General features: G+C 41.0%; 2 protein-coding genes across 2 annotated transcripts; both read right to left on the bottom strand.

The window, feature by feature from the left end:
• Nucleotides 1–79: 79 nt before the first annotated feature.
• On the bottom strand, nt 80–2,594 carry rpl37a (ribosomal protein L37a). Its single transcript, XM_076303245.1, has 4 exons — nt 2,539–2,594; nt 1,569–1,697; nt 1,269–1,351; nt 80–250 (listed from the first exon to the last, which is right to left on the bottom strand). Exons 1-4 carry the CDS (start codon nt 2,587–2,589, stop codon nt 187–189), a joined length of 327 nt encoding a protein of 108 aa, XP_076159360.1. The 5' UTR covers nt 2,590–2,594; the 3' UTR covers nt 80–186.
• A 3,098-nt stretch (nt 2,595–5,692) lies between these two features.
• Nucleotides 5,693–19,374, bottom strand: pfklb (phosphofructokinase, liver b). The gene is made up of 22 exons (XM_076303244.1): nt 19,159–19,374; nt 18,044–18,117; nt 17,793–17,870; nt 16,508–16,697; nt 15,676–15,841; nt 14,848–14,892; nt 14,181–14,289; nt 13,614–13,709; nt 13,086–13,178; nt 11,798–11,923; nt 11,361–11,425; nt 11,167–11,230; nt 10,840–10,986; nt 10,261–10,331; nt 10,007–10,094; nt 9,618–9,770; nt 9,088–9,252; nt 8,769–8,830; nt 7,345–7,456; nt 7,046–7,145; nt 6,823–6,928; nt 5,693–6,501 (listed from the first exon to the last, which is right to left on the bottom strand). Exons 1-22 carry the CDS (start codon nt 19,238–19,240, stop codon nt 6,357–6,359), a joined length of 2,337 nt encoding a protein of 778 aa, XP_076159359.1. The 5' UTR covers nt 19,241–19,374; the 3' UTR covers nt 5,693–6,356.
• Between the last annotated feature and the right edge of the window lie 981 nt (nt 19,375–20,355).

Here is a 20,355-nt window from a genome sequence, read left to right as displayed (position 1 = left end):
GAGTGTGCTGGTACTTAAATACTGCCAGTACTCCTACAAAGTTTCCAACACAAAACAAGAAATTCAAACAGAGGCAAAACCAGCTCAAGACTAGTTTATTGTGGGATGTTCCATTTGACCACAGCATGTATGTAGAGTCCCAAGACATGGAGATTTTTTTATCTGTACAAAACACAGAGTCCCAATTTACTGGTCCTTCATCTCCCTCAGTCTCTTGATGGCAGACTTCACTGTGACGGCGGACGTTGTGCTGAGGGAAAAAGAAAATAAGCTATTAGGTGACAGTTCAGTATACACAACAGAAAAGCTTAGGAGGAAAAAGGACATACAAGGACACTACAGCCACAAGTATCACACTGTACAAGTGTTTGAAGAGGTATGAGATATGGATTCATTCACAGGGGCTCCCATGCAACTCTTCCATTTGTAAAGCCTGCATCTCCAAACCCTCATGATGCAATTCTACCTGCTTCTCCCATGTGATGTAAGCCAATCAACAGAAGCAGCCGATTCTCAGTCATGAGGAATAATAATTTGGGTGGATAGTAAGAGCCACTGTCAACAATTATAGAGAACAGAGCAATAATAATAATAATAATAATAATAATAATAATAAGAACTGACTTAGACCTTCTTCCGTAATCTTTTCTGCAGAGACTTGCAGGTACACCTTGACAATAAACACAACTTGGTCCTATTCATATTTAGACCATATTCCATCATGGTTTCTTCAACATGTATTTATTAAACTACAAATGGAAATTTTAGTCTCCTCACTGCAGTCTGAAAAGTGTACCTGCTTCTCGAAAGTCCTGCTGCTAAATTTCTGAATCTTCAATTTCCCCATTGGGTATCTATTTATCTGGTTTTAAGTCAATATGCATTCTCTACAGCCAAATGCAGCAATATGCATCCCAGTGCATGTTCAATCTGTCAACCCATAAATGCTTTAACTGATTGCCCATGAATTTGATCCATTAAAGAGGATTAGTCAATGTGCAATTAAAATACAACTGTCCACAAGTGAGCAAACTAGGTTGCCTCTACAACAATCCAAACAGCACACCTAACTTGTCAACTTTCAACTTGTCAACACAAAACCAGATACAGCGGACACAGGAAGACGCCATTCCATGAGTGCAGCTGTAGAGCCTACCGTTTACTATGTACTGTCCTGAAGCTATTCTGTGTGCAGTTCTGTCTTCGCTACCAGAGGGGTAGGGCACTGACACCACGCTATGCCAACATCAGTTTAATACACAACTTACTTGTATGTCCAAGCACCACCAGCGACAGTCTTCATGCAGGACCCACAATGCCAGATGCCAACAGCTCTCCTCTTCATCTTGGTCTGCAAGACAATTGTTCAGAAGTCAATGAGAGAAGTCATGAATTCAACCAAATATCTCTGGTTTTGAAGTTCTCATTTTTCCATCATGTGCATTCTATGACCAAAAATGGGAAATCTTATGGAAACCTAGATAGCAGAGTACTTGGTTGTCAAACATCTGTAGACATTAAGCAGGATTGTTTTTGTTTCAGATTGGCTTCCAAGAGGTTCCACTCACCTTCCCGCAGAAAGAGCAGGTATACTTGGCGTGTTGGCTGATTTCAATCTTTTTCACCATCTTCCTGAGGGAGGCCCCGTAACGGGTGCCATACTTCCCCACAATTCCCACCTTCTTGGTGCGTTTGGCCTGCAGAATTACAAAAGTTCAGAGATCAGGCAATATCTCAAAACAAAAAAGTCCATTATAATTACACATGCATCACACCCCTTCACCTGCACTCATTGCTTCAGCTTCCTCGTTTTTACAATGGTTACTTCCAATGGCTTGGAAAGTGATCCAAAACTACAGCAGCATCAACATGTTTTGCCTCACATCATGCAACTTAGCTAACGCCAGCTCGCCAATTTCGCGGCACCCATCAAAACAAGCTACTTGACAAAACGTAAAACGATATCTAAAACAAGTAATGACTAACTATGAAAAACACATGACATAAATCGTAACTATGTGGCTGACAAGTCTGGGGTTGGTTACGTTATATCTCTCCATAGCAGAATGATAGCGCTAGAAGGACGGAAGCTAGCATGAAGCCAAGCTAACGTTAACCAATGACAAGCCAGCTAAAGGCAAGCTGGCTCATGTACCAATAATGTCAGCTTATACCAGTTGGTTGCCTTTAATACAATGACACCAAAACACATTCTATACAACCTGCGTTATTGTAAGACTACATGCACATCAGAGGATAAAATGAACACTACAGTGACGTTAGTTTGCCGGTTAATACCAGTAGCGCATCAAAGTGTTTGGTACGAGGACCTACTAGCCACCATGACTATCTAGCAGTTGCTTAAGAACGACGTCGTAAACACACATTAAATGAGACAGATTTTCACAAATAATCATTACACTTTATAGGGCGCAGTGTTGTGTACATAAATATGACTTTGGATTTAATATACACTTGGTGAAAGCTGAGGATTCATTAGATGGACATTCAAAAATCCAAGGCTTGATTCTCACTCACCATTACAGCAGAAGAGGTGCGGATCCAAAAGAGGGCATACACAGGGCGCATGCGCAATTTACTCGTTTGAGAAGCACGGCATTGTGGGACAGTGGAGGACTTGGACGTCTTATTTCCATGCTTATTTCTCTCCAGGTCTTAACGAACTTGCTCATTTTTCTCATTAATTCTTCTTTCTTGGACCGGAGTAACTGAATAGCAGGAATAGGCAGCCTATTTGAAAGGATTTATGGATATTTGAAAGACCCCTCCTGTTATCCTGTCATAAAATATATGGCTCACTTTTTTTTTTTGGCTTCATGATTCATGACTTTTCAGAGTAACAGAGTAAGCATGGCATTTGCACAATAGAATGTTTTCAATGTCCTGTACAAATATTGTGTAGGCTACATTGGTGTTCCAATTGGGGTCAATTTGACCCCAGGCCGATTTAGCTGTATGAAACATAAAATACATGATGAATATTTGACACATTATGGATATTATTATTGTAATATTATGAGAACATATTGTTATTGTTATCATTATTATATATACAAGTACATATTACATAAAGTACCTAACTTTTATAAACTTATAATCAGTGCTACTAACATTGTTGTTGAAGATATGAAATCGCATGTTATAGCATAATATTCTGATAATTTTGATTATATAATTTAGTGCATTTGGATTGTTCAATTTCATAAATCTACAAAAAAGCTTTATGGCTCTGACATAACATAATCCTAACTGTAATATTACGAGAGCCACTGACAGTTCACACAGCCTGGGGAAGGGGAAGGGCAAGCAACATTCTAACGAGAACCTTCTGGTTGCATTTCGGGATCTGTGCCCCTTCAGACAATATATTCCGAGCAAACCGGCAAAATATGGTATACAAATTTGGGCAGCATGCGATGCAGAGTCCAGCTACGCCTGGAATATGCAGGTGTAAACTGACAAATCCCGAAGTGGCGCCCCTGAAAAAAATCAGAGCAAGAGGGTGGTACTTGACATGGCTGAAGGACTGAGTGGTCATAACATCACATAAGCCATTTTCTTTACGTCATCTGGGTGAACATCCTCAATGTTTGCCTTCACACTCCTATTGAAAAAGACAGTTGTTGTTCTGATGAGCACTATGCACAAAGATGCTGTCCTGAGCACCAGTGAAGACAAAAGGCCACAAATGATCCTGGACTACAATGCGACTAAAGGATGCATTGATAACCTGGACAGGGCACAATCACAGCTTTCGGTGCAAGACTGCCCGTTGGCCCCTTCAACATCATCGATGTGAGTGCCAATGGCTTTGTGATGGCGTGAAGTTAACCTGGACTGGAATGCCATAAAACTGAACAAAAGGAGGATGTTCCTGGAGAAACTGGGTAATGCATTGGTGAGAATGCATTACCCAGAAATGACAGACAGAAATGACACAACACATTTGTGAAATGCAAGAAATTTGTCTGCAAGCAAATGAATGAATTTACTTGTGTACAGATATGAAAACCATTACTCAAATGTCCTTTTCTGAGGTTTTTGTAAGTTGTAAGTACTTGAAGAACTGTTATGTGATGTTTTGAAGATGATGACATTCATTTTTACAAATAAAATCTACTCAATTTTTGAAATTGTCTTTTGTTTATATTGTTTTTTGGGGTTGGGGTCAAATTGACCCCGAGGACAATGAGAGTATTTTTTTCCACAGTACTGCTGATAACAGAAATAGTTTTTTATTCCAAATGTTATAGATAAATTAAATATGTACTAAGAAGTAATACAAAGCCATTAAAATACTAAAACTATGGTTCTTTCAAATTTTGTGTCAATCAGTGAGATTTTATGATGATTTGTATATATCGCTATAAGTACATAACAGGTATTCTGGGTTCATAAAGGGGTGTGGGGGCTGGGATTGTTTTGTACAGTAGGGCTATTGATGGTGGTTATTATGACCGCCGCGCAGCGAAGTGGCGGTCATATAGGTTTAGTCAGATTTTTTTCGCATGTCCAATTTTCCGTAAAGGATTCCCGGGACACTGAAAGACCGGGGTGCATGAAACTTGGTGGGCATGTAGCCCCACAAGGAAACCATTGTTTTTCGTTTTGATCTATAGCCCCCTCGCTGGGAATATCTCGAGAACCGTAGGGCCTAGGAGGACCACCTTTTTTTTGTATGTTGGTCTTAAGGGGTCATGTCAACCCATCCCATAACCACTCATTTCATGTATAGCGCCACCTAGTTAAAAATTAAAAAGCAAAAAATTAGGTGTTGTAATCACAATATCTCTGGCTGACATGGTCAAAACTGCACGAAATTGAAAGTGTAGGATCATTATGACACCCTCTGAATGCATGCCAAGTTTCGTGGACTTTCGTTCATAGGGGGGCCATACAATAAATTCATTTATGTGTACATTTAGTGTTTATCCACCAACAGAGTTTTCTGTGAATATCTTGAAACACACAAACACAAAGACACATAAACACACACACACTACACATGCACACACACATACATGCACACATATGACACGCACAAACACGCACAAGCACACATAAACACACACACACCCTCACACACATGCACCCACACATACAAACACACCTACACAAACACACGCACACACACACAAAAACAACCACACACTCTGCACACACTCAATTACAAACACAAAAAAGGAACAAAGTAGGAAATGAACACAATTTGACAAGCGTGACTTATTTTTGTGGAAAAAATTTGCTGGACTGGGCAGCGGTCATATTTTGTACCGCTCTGCGGTACATCCAGTTAGACACATTTTAAGTACCTGTCACAAAAAACTGTAACAATATGAATTATAATAATTTTCTGAGGGTTTATTTAGCTGGGGTCAAATTGACCCCAAGGATAAAGGATGTCTGTAAGATTTGAATGTAACACAAGGGTTAAAAAATACGTGTACACTCTTATCTAACAAATATGCATTAAATATAAGCTATTCAGAGAAAGAAATTATGTTCTTCTGCAGTTACACTCATGTGGGTTAAGGCTAATATTTACAACAATTCTGTTGTCTCATAACCTGACTGCTCCTTTTAATTGATATACATTAAAATATGACCTAAGAATCAATACATAGACAAGCTGTTCATGTCAAAGTACATTATTTAATTAATTCATTAAGGAAGACAGCATTTTCTTGAACAAGGGTGGGGTAGTAGGGAAGAATCAATGCAATGGAGCAAAACAAAAGGATCCAAGTGCTCCTAGAAAAAGGATCCAAGTGCTCCAAGACAAAAGACTTTAGTGTAATATATTAATCAAATAAAACTAATTCAATATATTAATCAAATGGAAGACAAACTATGGCAAAACTATGGTAAAATGTGTTATTGACTCAACATCAGTAGCCTAAGCAATTAAATAATATTTGAAATGTGCCCTATAGTAAACAACATGATTGGACGGGTGCAATACCATTGCATAACGTGTCAGTAACAAGTTTAGAGTAACTAACATTTACAACAAAGGCACAATGGAACTTAAACAAGGACATAATACTTCATTCCATTACCCTAATACATTAAATGAATACTCCTACTGTACAAACACGAACTCCTACATACAGTAAACTATACCAACTGTCAAAACAACAGATTGTCAAATGGCTTTCAAAAAGCATTCTGTTATGCAACAGTGGAATATGCAAACTGCTACACGTTTGAAAAGATTCTTCTGGGCTCAGAATTCATGCAAAAGGGACTATTATGATGAATATCACAAGGTATGGCCTACATTCTGGTTTGGGATGGCAATCTGAAAAACCAAACAACTAGCATTCGAAGCACTTCTAAAATCCGGTCTCCATGCTCAGTGTCCGTCGCGTCACGTGTTCCATCTCCCCAGTCTGATACTCAAAGTTGGTCTGGTACTTGGCTAACATCTTCAGCATCATACGCAGGTTCAGCCACCACTGCTCCTTGGGCATTCTATGCCTATGGGGGAACACAGTCAAAACACGGTCAAAATATGGTCAACAGCAATCCCATTTACTCTGTCAATAATAAAAAAAAATCACTTTGTTTTGAATGTTTGATACACTGAATTACACATCAGCTGAATTCAACCCCCACTCTAACCCAAACAAAATAACAAATAACAAATCTTTGAATATTTTAATATTAAAAAAATCGGCTGAGTCTTGGACAATTGATTAATGATCTACTTGTTTGTTCTGGCACATTAATTGTGTGCCTGAATTGCCAGCCATTAGTTAGACAGAGGGTTAGACATAGGTCAGGGTAATGGATACTCACTCAAAGTCAGTGTGGCTCTTCAGTTCAGTTACGGGACTGAAGGACATCACCTTCCTGTTCATTCCAATCACGCAAGCAGAATCAGCAGTATTTGCAAACACACGACCTGGGAAAGAAGCGATGCAAATAAACAAAACAATGCATTTCATTCAATTACTCATGCTAAAACACATGCACCATTGTTTTCCTGTCTGCATCTTTACAGATTATATAAATGCACTACCTTGCCTGGTGGTGTCTCTCATCTTCTCTGTAAGCCATTGGACAGACTTCACACCAAGTTTGGTGCCAAAATTTCTATCAAATGGAGTCGGAACCCCACCCTATGAAAAAAGTATTTTTTTAAAAAGCCAATACAGTGAGATTCCTTAACCAGCATTGATGACTTTGCTAGAATGAGATGCAAATTTCCTTGACAAGTAGATGACTACCACATCCTTGGCAGATAGAGGAAACCATATTTAATTTACATACACTACATTTCAGAGACCACACTTTTTATCTTTATACATTTAGTCGTACCTGCTGTAAATGTCCCAGCACATTGACCCTACAATCGAAGATACCCTTCCCCTCAGCGGAATACAGATTGAAGATGAAGTCTGTGGTATAGTGGCCATTACATTTCTCATTCCTGGAAAGAAGATCACAAAACATTTGCTAACACCAGGAGTGGTTGTTACAAACCGCACATCTAAAGTTCATCGCCCGCACCAAGGGATATTAACTTAAGGCGTAACTTTCACCAAAATGCATCCTAGGGTGTTTTTGTGAATGTACCCGAGTAAACTTTCGTTTAAAAGCATAATTAGCCTACGTTCTGAAGCGCTACTTTTAAGCTTGTCCGTGTTGTCGTTTTCAGGTCAAATGGCCTTTTGAATGGGAATTGTAGGGGCACTACTATTTTGATACATGATCACATCAAAATCGCTATTTTTAAAACACTAAGAAGGCTCGACACAACATGAAACTTTAATCGAAGTATCATCAGTGTCTCTACACATGAATTTATTTATTTATTTTTGGTTTTGCAAAGTTTCTTTGATTCTGCTAATTATTTGGGACTTAGAACAGTTTTCTAATCTTCTGTTGGTCAAATGATGTCTCATAGAGTTATAATACGAACAAGACATTTTGATAATTCTATGGTAGGACCAGGCTTCACTCAGTCTCTTTTCTTGTTTGAGACTGAGTGCTTAATAACCAGTCATTTCCAATTAGCTTTTTTTCATTTTTTTATGTGCTTAAGTACTGTAGCTAGCTGAGTAGCTGTCACTGCGATAAATGGGCATAGTAATTAATCACTCTCCAGCTGTTTATAACACAGCACACATGCCTTTACGTAAGGGATAATGTATAGAACGCCGGTCATTATGGGGAAAATAAGTACCGACAGGGCGAACCGGACCCCGACGCGCTAGCGGAGGGGTCTTGTTTCGCCCTGAAGGGACTTATTTTCCCATAATGACCGGCGTTCTATACATTATCCCGCTTATTATAGGGCTACTTGCCAAAACGAAAAAATAAACTCCATGATATGTCTCTTTACACTTATTTGTTACCGTTTCGTCGTGGCTTTTGCTGAGAAACAAATAGTTCGCAACACACGCTGAACTTGAATCAAACATTCTTTAGAACACAGCTGATCAACCGTCTGCTTTCACTTTTGAATGAAGTTCCAAGCGCAAACTCCGTTGCCATTGACAGCGGTCATCCTTGTTTTCAGAGGTCCTTTCCCAAGAAATAATGACCGCTAGAACTTTCGGAAATCCCATTCAAGTCAATGGAGCATTCTACTTGCATTGTGAAGAGCCGTATAATAAAATATGATTAGGACTGAGGAGTGCCAGTGCGTATTTACAGGCTAAATAAATCTAAATATGTTGTATGGAAATGTTCCCCCATACCTAATGCTCAGTAAATGTTCTAATCTAAATGGTAAATACCTTAGCACCAAGCCCCTCTGGATGTCATTCTTCATCTTGTCTGTAAGATGCTCCACATTCATCTGTAAAAACACATTTTACACAATTGATATAAAAAAACTGAAAACTGAGGTATAGGGATAGAGATGGATGGTTTTGTCAATACCACAATACAATACATCACCCAGTCACAGAAGTATTACTCCAACAGTGGGACTCATAGGTAAATTTACTGTGGTTGACCCAGACCAGACCTTATTTTCATTTAAAGGGCCAATACTCTGTTCAGCTTCAATCAAAGTTGGAAATAAACAAAAAGGCATAAAAGAGTGCTACTGGCCTTCAGGTCATGAATGTTAAATTTCTCCTCATAAATATAAGCTGCATCAGCTCCCACGGCGATGCCTGTGGTGGTTGCCAGGTAACCGCAGTATCCTCCCATTGTCTCTACAATGAAGACTCGGCGCTTGGTTCCCGTGGCAGACTGCTTTATTTTGTCACAGCTCTGTGGATAGAGGATGCTGTCTAAATTAGGTTCAAACAAATGTGGATTTGTATACTGTAATTAGAAACAAACTGAGAGGAACACAATGGTAATGATGATGTACAACAATTATGAACCCTTGCCAGGTATTTGTAGTAAAAAGTTTTAGAACAACAGCTAGAGCAGCCAGGTAGCTACAGTGCTACACTTTGGGGGCATCTTTCAAGTCATCTAGCTGTTGGCTGCAGCAACTCGAGCTAGGTAGCACCCATTTGTTTCATTTTTTTCCCCGTACTGACAGTACTTAGTGACATTGAGAAACAGAGATCTATGTGAAAAATCCCCAGAGTTTTCCTATAATGTAAATACTGTATATTTGACCTTACTTCCATGGCAGCATTGACAGCGGTGTCAGCTCCGAGGCTGAAGTCAGTTCCTGGGACGTTGTTGCTGATGGTGGCTGGGATCACACACATGGGAATACAGAGCTCATCATAGCGACTACGAGCCTCAACCAGCTGCAGGACCCCCTCATAAGCCTGAGAAGAACAAACACACAAACACACACACACACACGCACACACACACACACACAGGAAGGAAGTGACATTAGGCAAAAATTATGTAAACACATGTTGGCAGATATTTTAGGCTCAATGAGCTCAGAGCTCAGTTACATATTATTATGTATAAGTAGATACACACAGACATACAAAAGTAATGATAGAAGACATAAAATAAGTGGGTTAAATATTTAGTAGGATTCAAATCCAACCTCAAATCCTCCAATGATGATCAGGGACTGAATGCCATATTTTCCCATGTTAGCAATAATTTTCTCCATGCAGGAGTTTGGAAGTGTGCTGTGGACAAAATGTAAAAAAAAAATGATACCATGTTACGAGCTAACAGTGAACAGTAAATAGTAACAGTAAAGCTGAGTACAGCTAGCAGTACTCATACTTTACTGTGGAAGGCTACAATGAAACCTAAATGCAAGAAAACAATCCTTCAAGTGCTAGTCACTACCGTTTGGTTCCCAGGAGTGATCCTCCTTGGCCTGTCCAGCCAGCGACATCATGCCAGTGCATCTCATGTACCTGAAACACCAGGAGCAAATTAATCTCAAAATGGGCAAAAGGAAACATCACATACAATACTTTGGCTATTCAGTGTCTGGCCATTTTCAACATTTCTGAAATGATGCAAGCCCCAACCCAATGTCCTGATGAATTTTGTTGCAACCACTAAGCTCATAGGTAGACCATGACAAAGGAATGCTATCTATTACACAGTCTTTAAAGAGAAACCATTCAAATAAAGATCATCTTCATACAGTCTTCTTAAGCACAACAGACAGACAGAGAGTTATGCAGAATAGGGGTGTCTCAGAAGAATCAAACCAGTGAGGAAATGTATGGATTGACAGGCATCATAAATTACAAGTCCATTATAAAATATCAGATATTTAGCATATCATGCATATCTGGCACCCATGGTAGCTTTGGGCCATGCACCGAACTCTCCTTATTCAACAAAGTCAAGGACAAAAATGTCTTTCCATTCTATGTCTGCTTTAAACGGCATAAAGAGGCGATTGGGACGTACAGCATCTTTTGCAAGACCCTCGAAGCCATCGTGGACGGCGTAGACACGATGTCCCTGGGCAAGGCCGACCCTGACCGCAGAACGCACCACTGAGTTCATGCCAGCTGCTGGGGCACCCACATTAAGGATGGCCATTGAGAAATTACTCTGAAGAGAGGACGACAGGATAGCAAGAAGCAATTATAGTGAGACAGGTAGAGAGAGAGAGAGGGAGACAGTCAGACAGAAGATGAGATTAAAACTATAATTCCTAAAACACTTATACACTTAATTCTATGAAAGGCCATGAGACCAAAAAAGAAAGAAATCAGACAGAAATCTGATTACTTTGGACTGGGCAGGTTTCTGGTGTGCCAAAAGCCTGTATGTATTCCAGTTGTTTTCAAAGCTCCTGTAACGCAAGCAAAGCATTTTCAGTCAAGATTTAATCAACTATCACATTGTTCAAGCTATCTTCAGTCTTTTGATGATTACACTCAACTCAATGTCATAATTTACAATAATTCAAAATGGTGACTTACTTTCCCCGTAGCTGAATTGCTTCATCAAAGCGTTTCTCATTCATGGCATTCTGCACTTCCTTTGTCTAAATACCAACAAATACAAAATCAGATACGACTAGTCCTCCACTTTTTGGAAGACACACACATTTACCGGTACACTGAATAGCACTCATCTTATATTATGTTCCTTTCCCCATTCAACTGTCACACATTTGATGAAGATGAAGATTGTGTTTATGTGAAATAATGTCAAATAAAACCAAGGGATGCAAAGTATGCATCCTCTGCTTTTCTGCACATTTAGATGCCTTAATCAAAAGAAACTTGAACCTCAAAACAGTCTTAGAACATGCTTGGAAATAAGCGGAAAAAAAGACCGCAATGCCACTGCTTTCAAGTTGAGTACTACATTATCATGCTGCCAAAGACAGGGAAATAGAGGGGTGTGTAATCACCATATTGACACACTCCATGAGGGGCAGGCGCATGGCTTGGTTGCCCGAGAGGCCAATCACACAGGCAGGAGTCTCTGGAGTGGCCTCCAGCAGGGCCACCACCGCCTCCACCCCCATCTTGCTGCTCTGCAGGAGGGAGACAGACGAATGGATGGAGAGATAGGAAGAAACACACAGAGAGAGAGAGAGAGAGAGAGAGAGAAAGAGAGAGAACAGAGAAAGAGGGGGGAAGGATATTTCATACATTTTAGATTTTTACATACAACATAGATTTTCTCAGCCATAGCTATACTTTTACCAGCATTTTAAACATATATGTATGGCTAAAGTTATTCTTTGTTAATATGGTTGTTGTTGTTTTTGTTTATTTACAAGCTTATTTCAATTGAGAGGGGAAGATGAGTAAAGAAGAGAGATCAATGGAAAAGAGAGTGAGGTCAGACTCATAAAAGTAGTACAGACAGAGATTAAGTATCATTTATTTCTTGTTATTTGAATCTGACACCACAGGCAACCTTTGAAAGCCATGCCGCTATTCAGGAGCTATGCCCCTGCTCTACTGTTGATCCCTATGGTCCCAACATGCCCCTGAAAATAACCTTTCTCAAGGCTGTTCCAGAACTGAATGTAGCCTGCTTCAATGCCATAATAGTACAGCTTTATCCGAATGCCTGCCTCACTGCATCACTCATGGGGCATGAGATAGAATAAACCACACCCAGTGACTTCTGAGACCTTTGCTTCAACCGTGCTTCATCCGTTTTACAGGCCTGGGTCACTCCAAAAGCACGAGCAATATGAAAACTATGCTTTTCACACTGTGCATGCTGACATATCAGTTGACTCTTGACATGTTGTACCTTTTATCTCATATGAAGAACACAAGACTAAATATAAATGAGTACAAAAAAGATACAGCTTTCAGATTTAATCAACAACCTAACACAGTCAAACTGATACTAGTCATTACATTGCATTGCATGATTTCACTTCAGAGAGAATTTTCTGCAAAATCTTTCTGGCCCCTGATACTTCATAAGAAATCACTGCTATCTATTCATTATTTTCTGTGTTGCAAGGAAGGCACAGACATTAGGAACTCTATAGAAATCCTTAAAAGGTTCTGACGAGCTCTCTGTTAAAATGCTCTTTGTTTAGATATACATACATACATCTTATTCTCACCTGGTATATGACAGGTGGAGGTGGTTAGGTGATGATGGTGTGTGAACTTGCCCTCAACCTAGACTGATTCACCTTTCAACCCTGACCTCCCTGTGACACTCACCAGCACCCGGTCAAAAGCGGAGGGTGTGCCCCCCCTCTGCACATGTCCCAGAACCGTCACCCGGGTGTCGTAGCCCAGCCGCTTCACCACCAGCTGACGGTCAAGAGGGACGGGGATTAGATCACAAAGAACACACATGTCTGGGCAGACATACATAACACACACACACAGAGCCACACTCACATCCACACATGGATCACAGATCATCACACACACACGCACAAACACACACACACACACACACACACACGTCCACAAACAGATCAGAGAGCATCACTCACACTCACACACACACACACACACACACACACACACAGAAAGAGGGGGAGACAGAGAGACACTCACATACCACCCATCTGCTAATTCTATAAATACACACACAGGGTGAACACACACACACACACACACACACACCCACAGTAACATACAGTTATATGCAGTCCCACAATGCCAACTGGATGCCCCTCCACCCTCCACCCTCCACCTATACATGTGGCCCCTCTCCCACACGCTAGGCTATAGTCTTACATCTTTCACATAGTCAGAGGCGATGCGCTGGCCATGTTTATCAATTGCCCCCTCTGCCATGATCACAATGTTGAGCCTGGAACCTTTACTTCGACTCTACAGAACAGAGGAGAAGACGAAGCAGCTTCAAGAAAACACTCATTACAGCAGTAGCATTGCCTCACATTCACATCTGTAGCATCACTAAATATAACAGAATACTCAGAATAGGAAGTGTACAGTATGCATTTTATATATAAAAAAAGAACTTCTGAGGGTCTACTTAGAACTCTTTGAATCGAGAGTTGTTCCGCCTCTAAGAAGCTGCAAGGACTCTAAGTATAATCATGAGTGGTTTCCCTTTGAAGAAGAGGAGGTAATAAGAGAAGTAACAGATGCTACCGTGTCACACAGTGAGCTAAGGATGCTGCTAAGGATCTTGGTCATGGTATTAAATCATCAAATATTTGTTTAGTGATTAAATGAGCTTTAGTTACACTTTAGACTTTGCACTTGGCCCGTCATTTAAATTAGGGCCCTGGATGTCCAAGCCCAACGCCACCCAACGCCACCCCACCCTGGTCTCACCTCTCCCAGGCGCTCACACATGTGGTCCTCCCAGCCCTCCTCTGGCGGAGCCTCGGGGATGAAGAGCCAGTCAGCCCCAGAGGCCAGTGCGGACACCAGGGCCAGGTACCTGCAGCACACCACACCACCACAGGGCCAGCGTCCCCATTAGGCCTTGCTTTAATGGACTGGACAACTGACCACTGCCAGCTAACGTAGACCTCTGAAGTTCGCCTTCAAAAATGACCCAAAAGCTTGGCCACCTTTGCTCATATAAAGAGATCCGGGTACCATCTTTGCCCATAAGGAGATCCGGATCTCTTTATATGGGCAAAGATGGTAGCTTTGGGTCCTATTTGTAGGCGAACTTCAGAGGTCTGCCATTCGCCTGGCCATAACCACATGCAATGCACTTGACTTTGCAAATAACACCCAATGGTATGCAAGTAACTTTAAGATGACAAACTGTGTCCTATTTAGGGGTTTTAAGAAATAGTGTTGAATCCAGCCATAATCATCTTCATCGTATTTTAAATCATTGTTACCAGTATTAAATGTATACCAATATATCTACCACATTACACTGACTTAGCAAAGCAGATATTGCAAAAGCCCTACTGTGGTCTTGTCTTAAATGTAGTATGTCAGTTCTGAATGATTCCAAACAGATGTGCTACAGAAGGCTTACCCACAGTGACGACCCATCACTTCCAGAATGAATGTACGCTGATGGCTATATGCACAAGGACACAAATAGGGAAATGAAAAACAGTATAGTGGAACTTGTCCTTTAGAAGAACTATCATCACAACATTCTACATTTTTACTTGGTCACCATGTTAAATTAGCCTGGGTGTTCCCATGCTGCCTTGCGCGCGATTTGATTCACGCTGCTAAGGCAGCCTGGAGACCATGGAGCAAATTTTCGCCTGAGATAGGGGACCAATCACAGAACAAGGGGGAAAGCAAGACGATGATGAGCTATGCACAGACGCATTTGATAGACATCCGTGGCACCCAATAAACGGATCTGGGCATTTTTTTCAAATACGAGAAAATGAACGTTTGGTTTCCAGACCACGTCTCATTGAGAAGTGGTGGCGCTAGCCAGGCTAATGTTAAATCACAATTTGAGGCATAGAAATACGGGGCATCAAGACACAGGGCTTCATCCCCTAGCATCTTAAATAAGCAATACTGTCTTACTCCAAGGTCAGGCGTGCAAAAGATGATTACATTACTGATGGCTGATAACTGTACACTTGTATAACAACATACTTGGCTGTTTCTTTATAGGTCCTCAGTAGAACATCTGCCACTGTTACCAAACATTGCTATCTGTTACCAGAGAGGTACTCCGTGCAGCTAAGAAAGGAGCATGGTATTATGTCCCTCAAAAGGCATCCAGAACATGCTAGTGCAGCCTTTTTGAGATTCTAGTCTAGTCTCTCTGTCTGGCAATATCTACACTGTTGTGTGATTAAAATAAAGCCCCACTGCTATGATGACCTCTGACCTTTGTGCAGTGGTGGTGATGGCATCGATGATCTCCATGATCCTGTGCAGGGCTGAGTCGGCGCCAATAGTCATGTCCGTCCCACAGAAATCGTTGTCGATTGACCCGACGAGACCCACAATGTTCAGGTGTGTGTACTGTTGGGCCAAGGTGTCAGTGATTCTCCCTGATGTGGAAAACAAAGAAAGATACAGTCCTTGAACTTGAACACATAGCAAACAGGGGATGTAACAGCCACAGTTTTGGCATGCAAGATAAAATCACAGACAATGGCAATTTAGAAGCCAAATATTAAAAAAGTGAAATATTACAATATTTTTTTCAGTTAAGCATCATCATCACAGTCACACACAATTGCAGGAACTTGATAGCCCTTATTTTCCTGTATGCAAATCATTGGTAGCTGTATCCAATGCCAAATTCTGTGTTGGTCACTTTAAAAACCTTGCAGAGCCCCAAGAGGGAAGGGGCCCTGGCATGACTAGACCAGACAGGGTCTCCTATTGAGGTTGAGTCATGAGTTAGTGAGGCGTAAATTCCTCCCCAAACCAGACAGAGGGCTCTGCTAGCGAGCTCTTCTCATGCACGCTAAAAAGACAGACACATCTATTAGGCGGTCATTCTCATTAATCCTCTATCTTCTTATTGTGTTCCTTACAAAGAGGGCATCATTACTTTTTTGTGATGATTATTTAGATTATTTGTTTTTATGTAAGCCTGACTAGATTCTATGTACATTCAGTGATTAAATGTGATTACCATGTTCCATAATGCCTTTGACTATGAATTTGGAGATATCAGAATTGGAATGGTTAAACTGGATTTGCCATACCCTCTTTGACCAGCTGTTCCAGCAGGTCACTCCACTCGGTGCGGAAGATGTTGGCCCCCGTGAGGCTGCCGTCCCCACCGCACACACACAGATTGGTGATGCCTCGCTGGACCAAGTGGAAGGCCGCCGCCAGACGCCCCTCCCGGGTGGTGAAGGCCTTGCAGCGGGCACTGCCTATCACAGTGCCACCCTGGAGAGCAGAGAGCAGATCAACACATTCACATACATTGAAATACAACTATATCTCTATCTGTGCATATTTCTATTACATCCCAACTTTTAATGAAAGTCCTTTTTAAAACTGATCTTGTATATAATGCTCCTGATCGCAATGTCTCACAATTTTAGCATTCAGTGCAGACCCCTACCTGGTGTATGTTACAGTGACTAAATCTATTAAACATCTATCTCATAACAGCTTATGCTCGCACAGTGACTTAAGATATTAAACATCTATCTTACAAGAGCTATGCTTGCTCAGAATTTTGAGTCACCACAATGTCACAGACGCTCCATGCAACCTGCCCATAGAAAGGGAAGATATCAGTATCCTGCAGCACAAAACTAACCCCCACAGACTTCTTTATGCCTGCAATGGTGGCTATGCATGTAGTACTTGGACCGACATAATGGATGTATACCGCAGGTCAATATGATACACTCCAGAAGTGGACCACAGCACTGGAGGACAAAAAGTAATTTGGAGGACAGATATCAGATGACCTTACTTTCTTACTTTCGCTCAAAGGCGTCTGCCAAATCCCATAACCATAACCTTACTGGCACAGTTTGGTTTTGGATAGGATATCTGTTTGATGTGAAAACATCTCAAATCTCAAGGACACATTTTTCTATATTTATGCACTAGTTCTGTAGCCCTTGTGGTGGTGACCTAGTCTAGGTGGACCCTGATCAATATGTGAGCATATTTGAATTTGTCTGCTGATCCATCTGGCCACCCTCCGATTCAAGACAATTTCCTAATCACCCAGGAATCAACCTCAACCGCTTATCCAGATTTTGGCAAGCTTTTACACAATGGCAGACAGCTGGCAGGATGGTTGACACCGCAGTTTGTACGCTCTGATGGCATCAGTGTAAAATCATTTAAAACCTTTGTTTACCAGAAAGATGTGTTTGCTGTACTTCTGAAAGGATACAGCAAGAGTTAAATGTATATCTTTTCGCCACTGGTTACGTTCCTTGGAAACTGAAAGTTGACTGAGCAGACCAATTTTCAATTGAGGGTCAGTCTGGTTTTAGCCAGTCTCGTGGTGACCCTTACCAGCTGAATGATGTTTGTCACACTTTGCCAGTTGGCAAGTTTGATGTGGTCCCCTCCATCCACAAGTCCTTGGTAGCCCTAGAACATAACAGTGCATTATTTAAATAGGTTCCCTTAGAGATTGAGTTTTGGGAATCTATTACACAACGTTCTCATATAAATATGCAACCAAATAAAATAAAGCAAATGTGCCAAAATGATATGCATGTGAGTCTACATCTATGAGAGATTAGACAGACATTGATCTATACCTCATAGATCAGATAGACTTTGGCTCCTACATATACGCCCATCCGAGTTACAGCACGCACAGCTGCATTCATACCTGCAGATGAGAGCAAACAGGTTGGCCAGGTGGAAACCGAGTAGACTGCTGAACCCCGAATAAATGTTTAATTATTTGATGGCTTGCTCAGAGATCCAAAACTGGGTAGTGCTATATGGGGACATTAGGCAATTTGTAGAGGCAAAACTGAATTAACTGAAAACATTGGTGAGGCAACCTTTGTTGATTAATGAGAGATAAAATAACTGCATCAGTAGGCTACACAAGTGAATGCATCATGCAGAGTGGGCAAACTCAACCAAACCTCCAAACTTAACTTTTTAACTTTAGGCTAAATCTATTAGATACAATTTAAAATGTTAATTGTATAAGCTAAACAATGGAACCAGCATTTATGGAATGTCAAGAAGTCACTGCTTTCCACTTTGTAAATTAGATAAACATTTTATCAAATATGTTTAGCAAGCAATGGACTGGGAAAACTGACTGGCCAGTGTTCGGATACACGCCCATAGGCTGAATTATCTATAGCCTACGTGCAGTCAAACATACGTAATACTACCACCAGCTTCTTAGAGATGCACATCATGCATGCCCATCTGGTACATGCACATAGTTTGGGGACAATGTACATGCACAGTGATAATGAAGGCAACAAACAGAAAGGGTCATTAAAAGCGAAAGAAAAACAAGAAATAGATGATCGGTGCGGTTGGGTAAACGGACAGCTTTAAATAGGCTACTTGCATCTTTGTTTGTACTGTTGTTAATATTTTCAGAGCCTATTCTTTCATGCATTCTGTCACGAATTGACAAATAATTCAACTATATCATAATAAGCATTGTCGAATGCGTAGTTTATAAAGTGCACGCTAATAGGCCTTCATTGCTTGCCAGCTGTGCACTGCATTTTAAAAGCCATCGTGTCTTGCTCTCTGACGATAGGCAGTGATTTCTGTTCACACTGTAGTCTACATTGCATGACACAACTTATGCAGGGAAATCATTAACCTGACTGGCTAGACGAGCTAAAAATATACAATTAGACCACAGTTGAGACGGTGCAGCACCGCTAGCTACCTTGCGCATCTCCACCGCTTGTCAAAACGGCGATGGCTTTCCCAGCGCCGGTCATCCGCAGCTTCTCAAAATCCACCAACATGTTGACTGTTCAGGGATATTCAAAGTTAATCAAATAAGCCAAATCTACAGCAAAACAGAGAAGAACAGTTAAACGACGAACGGCAAGGGGCACTGACACACTAATACTTTTTGTTGAAAGCCGTCCAATGACCTCTCTCGGCACACACTGTGCTGCAAACGCGCCGAGGTTGAACCTATGGGTTGAACGCTCCGTGGAGACGCAAAGGCTCCGCCCCCGATACTGGAAGACTCCATCCACAGAAGCGCAACAATGCAGTGTCAAGGCTGCGGTTAACTCTGGGTTACCATTATAAAAATCTGACAGTATGATTTGTTGCTTTCACTCAGAACCCTGCTTAATATGCCTCAATCAACAGTCAGTCGTATAAAATGGGTAGACTCAAATGGGTAGACAAATGTGGAATTTTACAGAGGAAAGTTCCATGAGAACGTATTTATGGGCCTTATGAATTCACATCAAAGTGATGGGGATCTCCAAAGCTTGAAAGGTCACTTCCACCACTGATAGACTACTAACTTTGACAACTTGCTGGGAGTGTGGCACCTTAGAACAATGTGACACATGACATCCATGTCATCCTTTGATCTCACAGATTAAGACCACTTAGGCATTCATTGAAGGTTATTTATGTTATTGAAGTTTATATAAACAATCATCCCCTTCAAAGTGTAAGCTATCTATAGCGTGAGGCCATTCACTCTCTGTCTGTAGGCCTATAGGGCTTACTGTGCAACTGGAAATCACTCGGCCATGTTGTCCTGCCTCAGGGTCCCTGTGACCTAAAATATATATATGTATGGATTCCTGTGATGGTGATCAATCTGTCCCTGTAATCGCCATATATCCATGTCGACTTTTTCAAATAGCCACAATAGCTTATGAATGTTTTTTACACAGCAATACAAATTACAATAATAACTAGAATGTAATGCCAGAGGAATTACAATAGTGGATGGAAAGCTGCTGGCTTAATGTTGGTGGGGAAATTCCTTGAAAAAAAAAACATTAAATCACTCAATCTTTGAGTTCATACAAACCCTCATACCAAAAGACCTTGTGTGTCAATGCGTTCTTGAGATATAACACTCAAGGTGTCTTTGACCTTGAAATTT

Source organism: Alosa pseudoharengus, unplaced genomic scaffold, assembly GCF_046254945.1.
Source record: "Alosa pseudoharengus isolate Yale_2024_CS ecotype anadromous, Long Island Sound unplaced genomic scaffold, YU_APseudo_1.1 YU_APseudo_1.1_scf_24, whole genome shotgun sequence".
Lineage (NCBI taxonomy): Eukaryota > Metazoa > Chordata > Actinopteri > Clupeiformes > Clupeidae > Alosa > Alosa pseudoharengus.
Note: the sequence above shows the minus strand (reverse complement) of the source record. Positions and strands in the feature narration are given on the sequence as shown.

Excerpts from the sequence above, each read along its gene's own strand:
- pfklb (XM_076303244.1), bottom strand. The coding sequence starts at position 19,240 with ATGTTGGTGGATTTTGAGAAGCTGCGGATGACCGGCGCTGGGAAAGCC. Across the intron at positions 13,710-14,180 it reads TGTGTGAGCGCCTGGGAGAG|AGTCGAAGTAAAGGTTCCAG; the intron begins GTGAGACCAGGG and ends TCTGTTCTGTAG. Across the intron at positions 11,231-11,360 it reads GCAATTCAGCTACGGGGAAA|GAGCTTTGAAAACAACTGGA; the intron begins GTAAGTCACCAT and ends CTTGCGTTACAG.
- rpl37a (XM_076303245.1), bottom strand. The coding sequence starts at position 2,589 with ATGCGCCCTGTGTATGCCCTCTTTTGGATCCGCACCTCTTCTGCTGTA. Across the intron at positions 1,352-1,568 it reads CCTGCTCTTTCTGCGGGAAG|ACCAAGATGAAGAGGAGAGC; the intron begins GTGAGTGGAACC and ends ATTGTCTTGCAG. Across the intron at positions 251-1,268 it reads GGTGGTGCTTGGACATACAA|CACAACGTCCGCCGTCACAG; the intron begins GTAAGTTGTGTA and ends TTTTTCCCTCAG.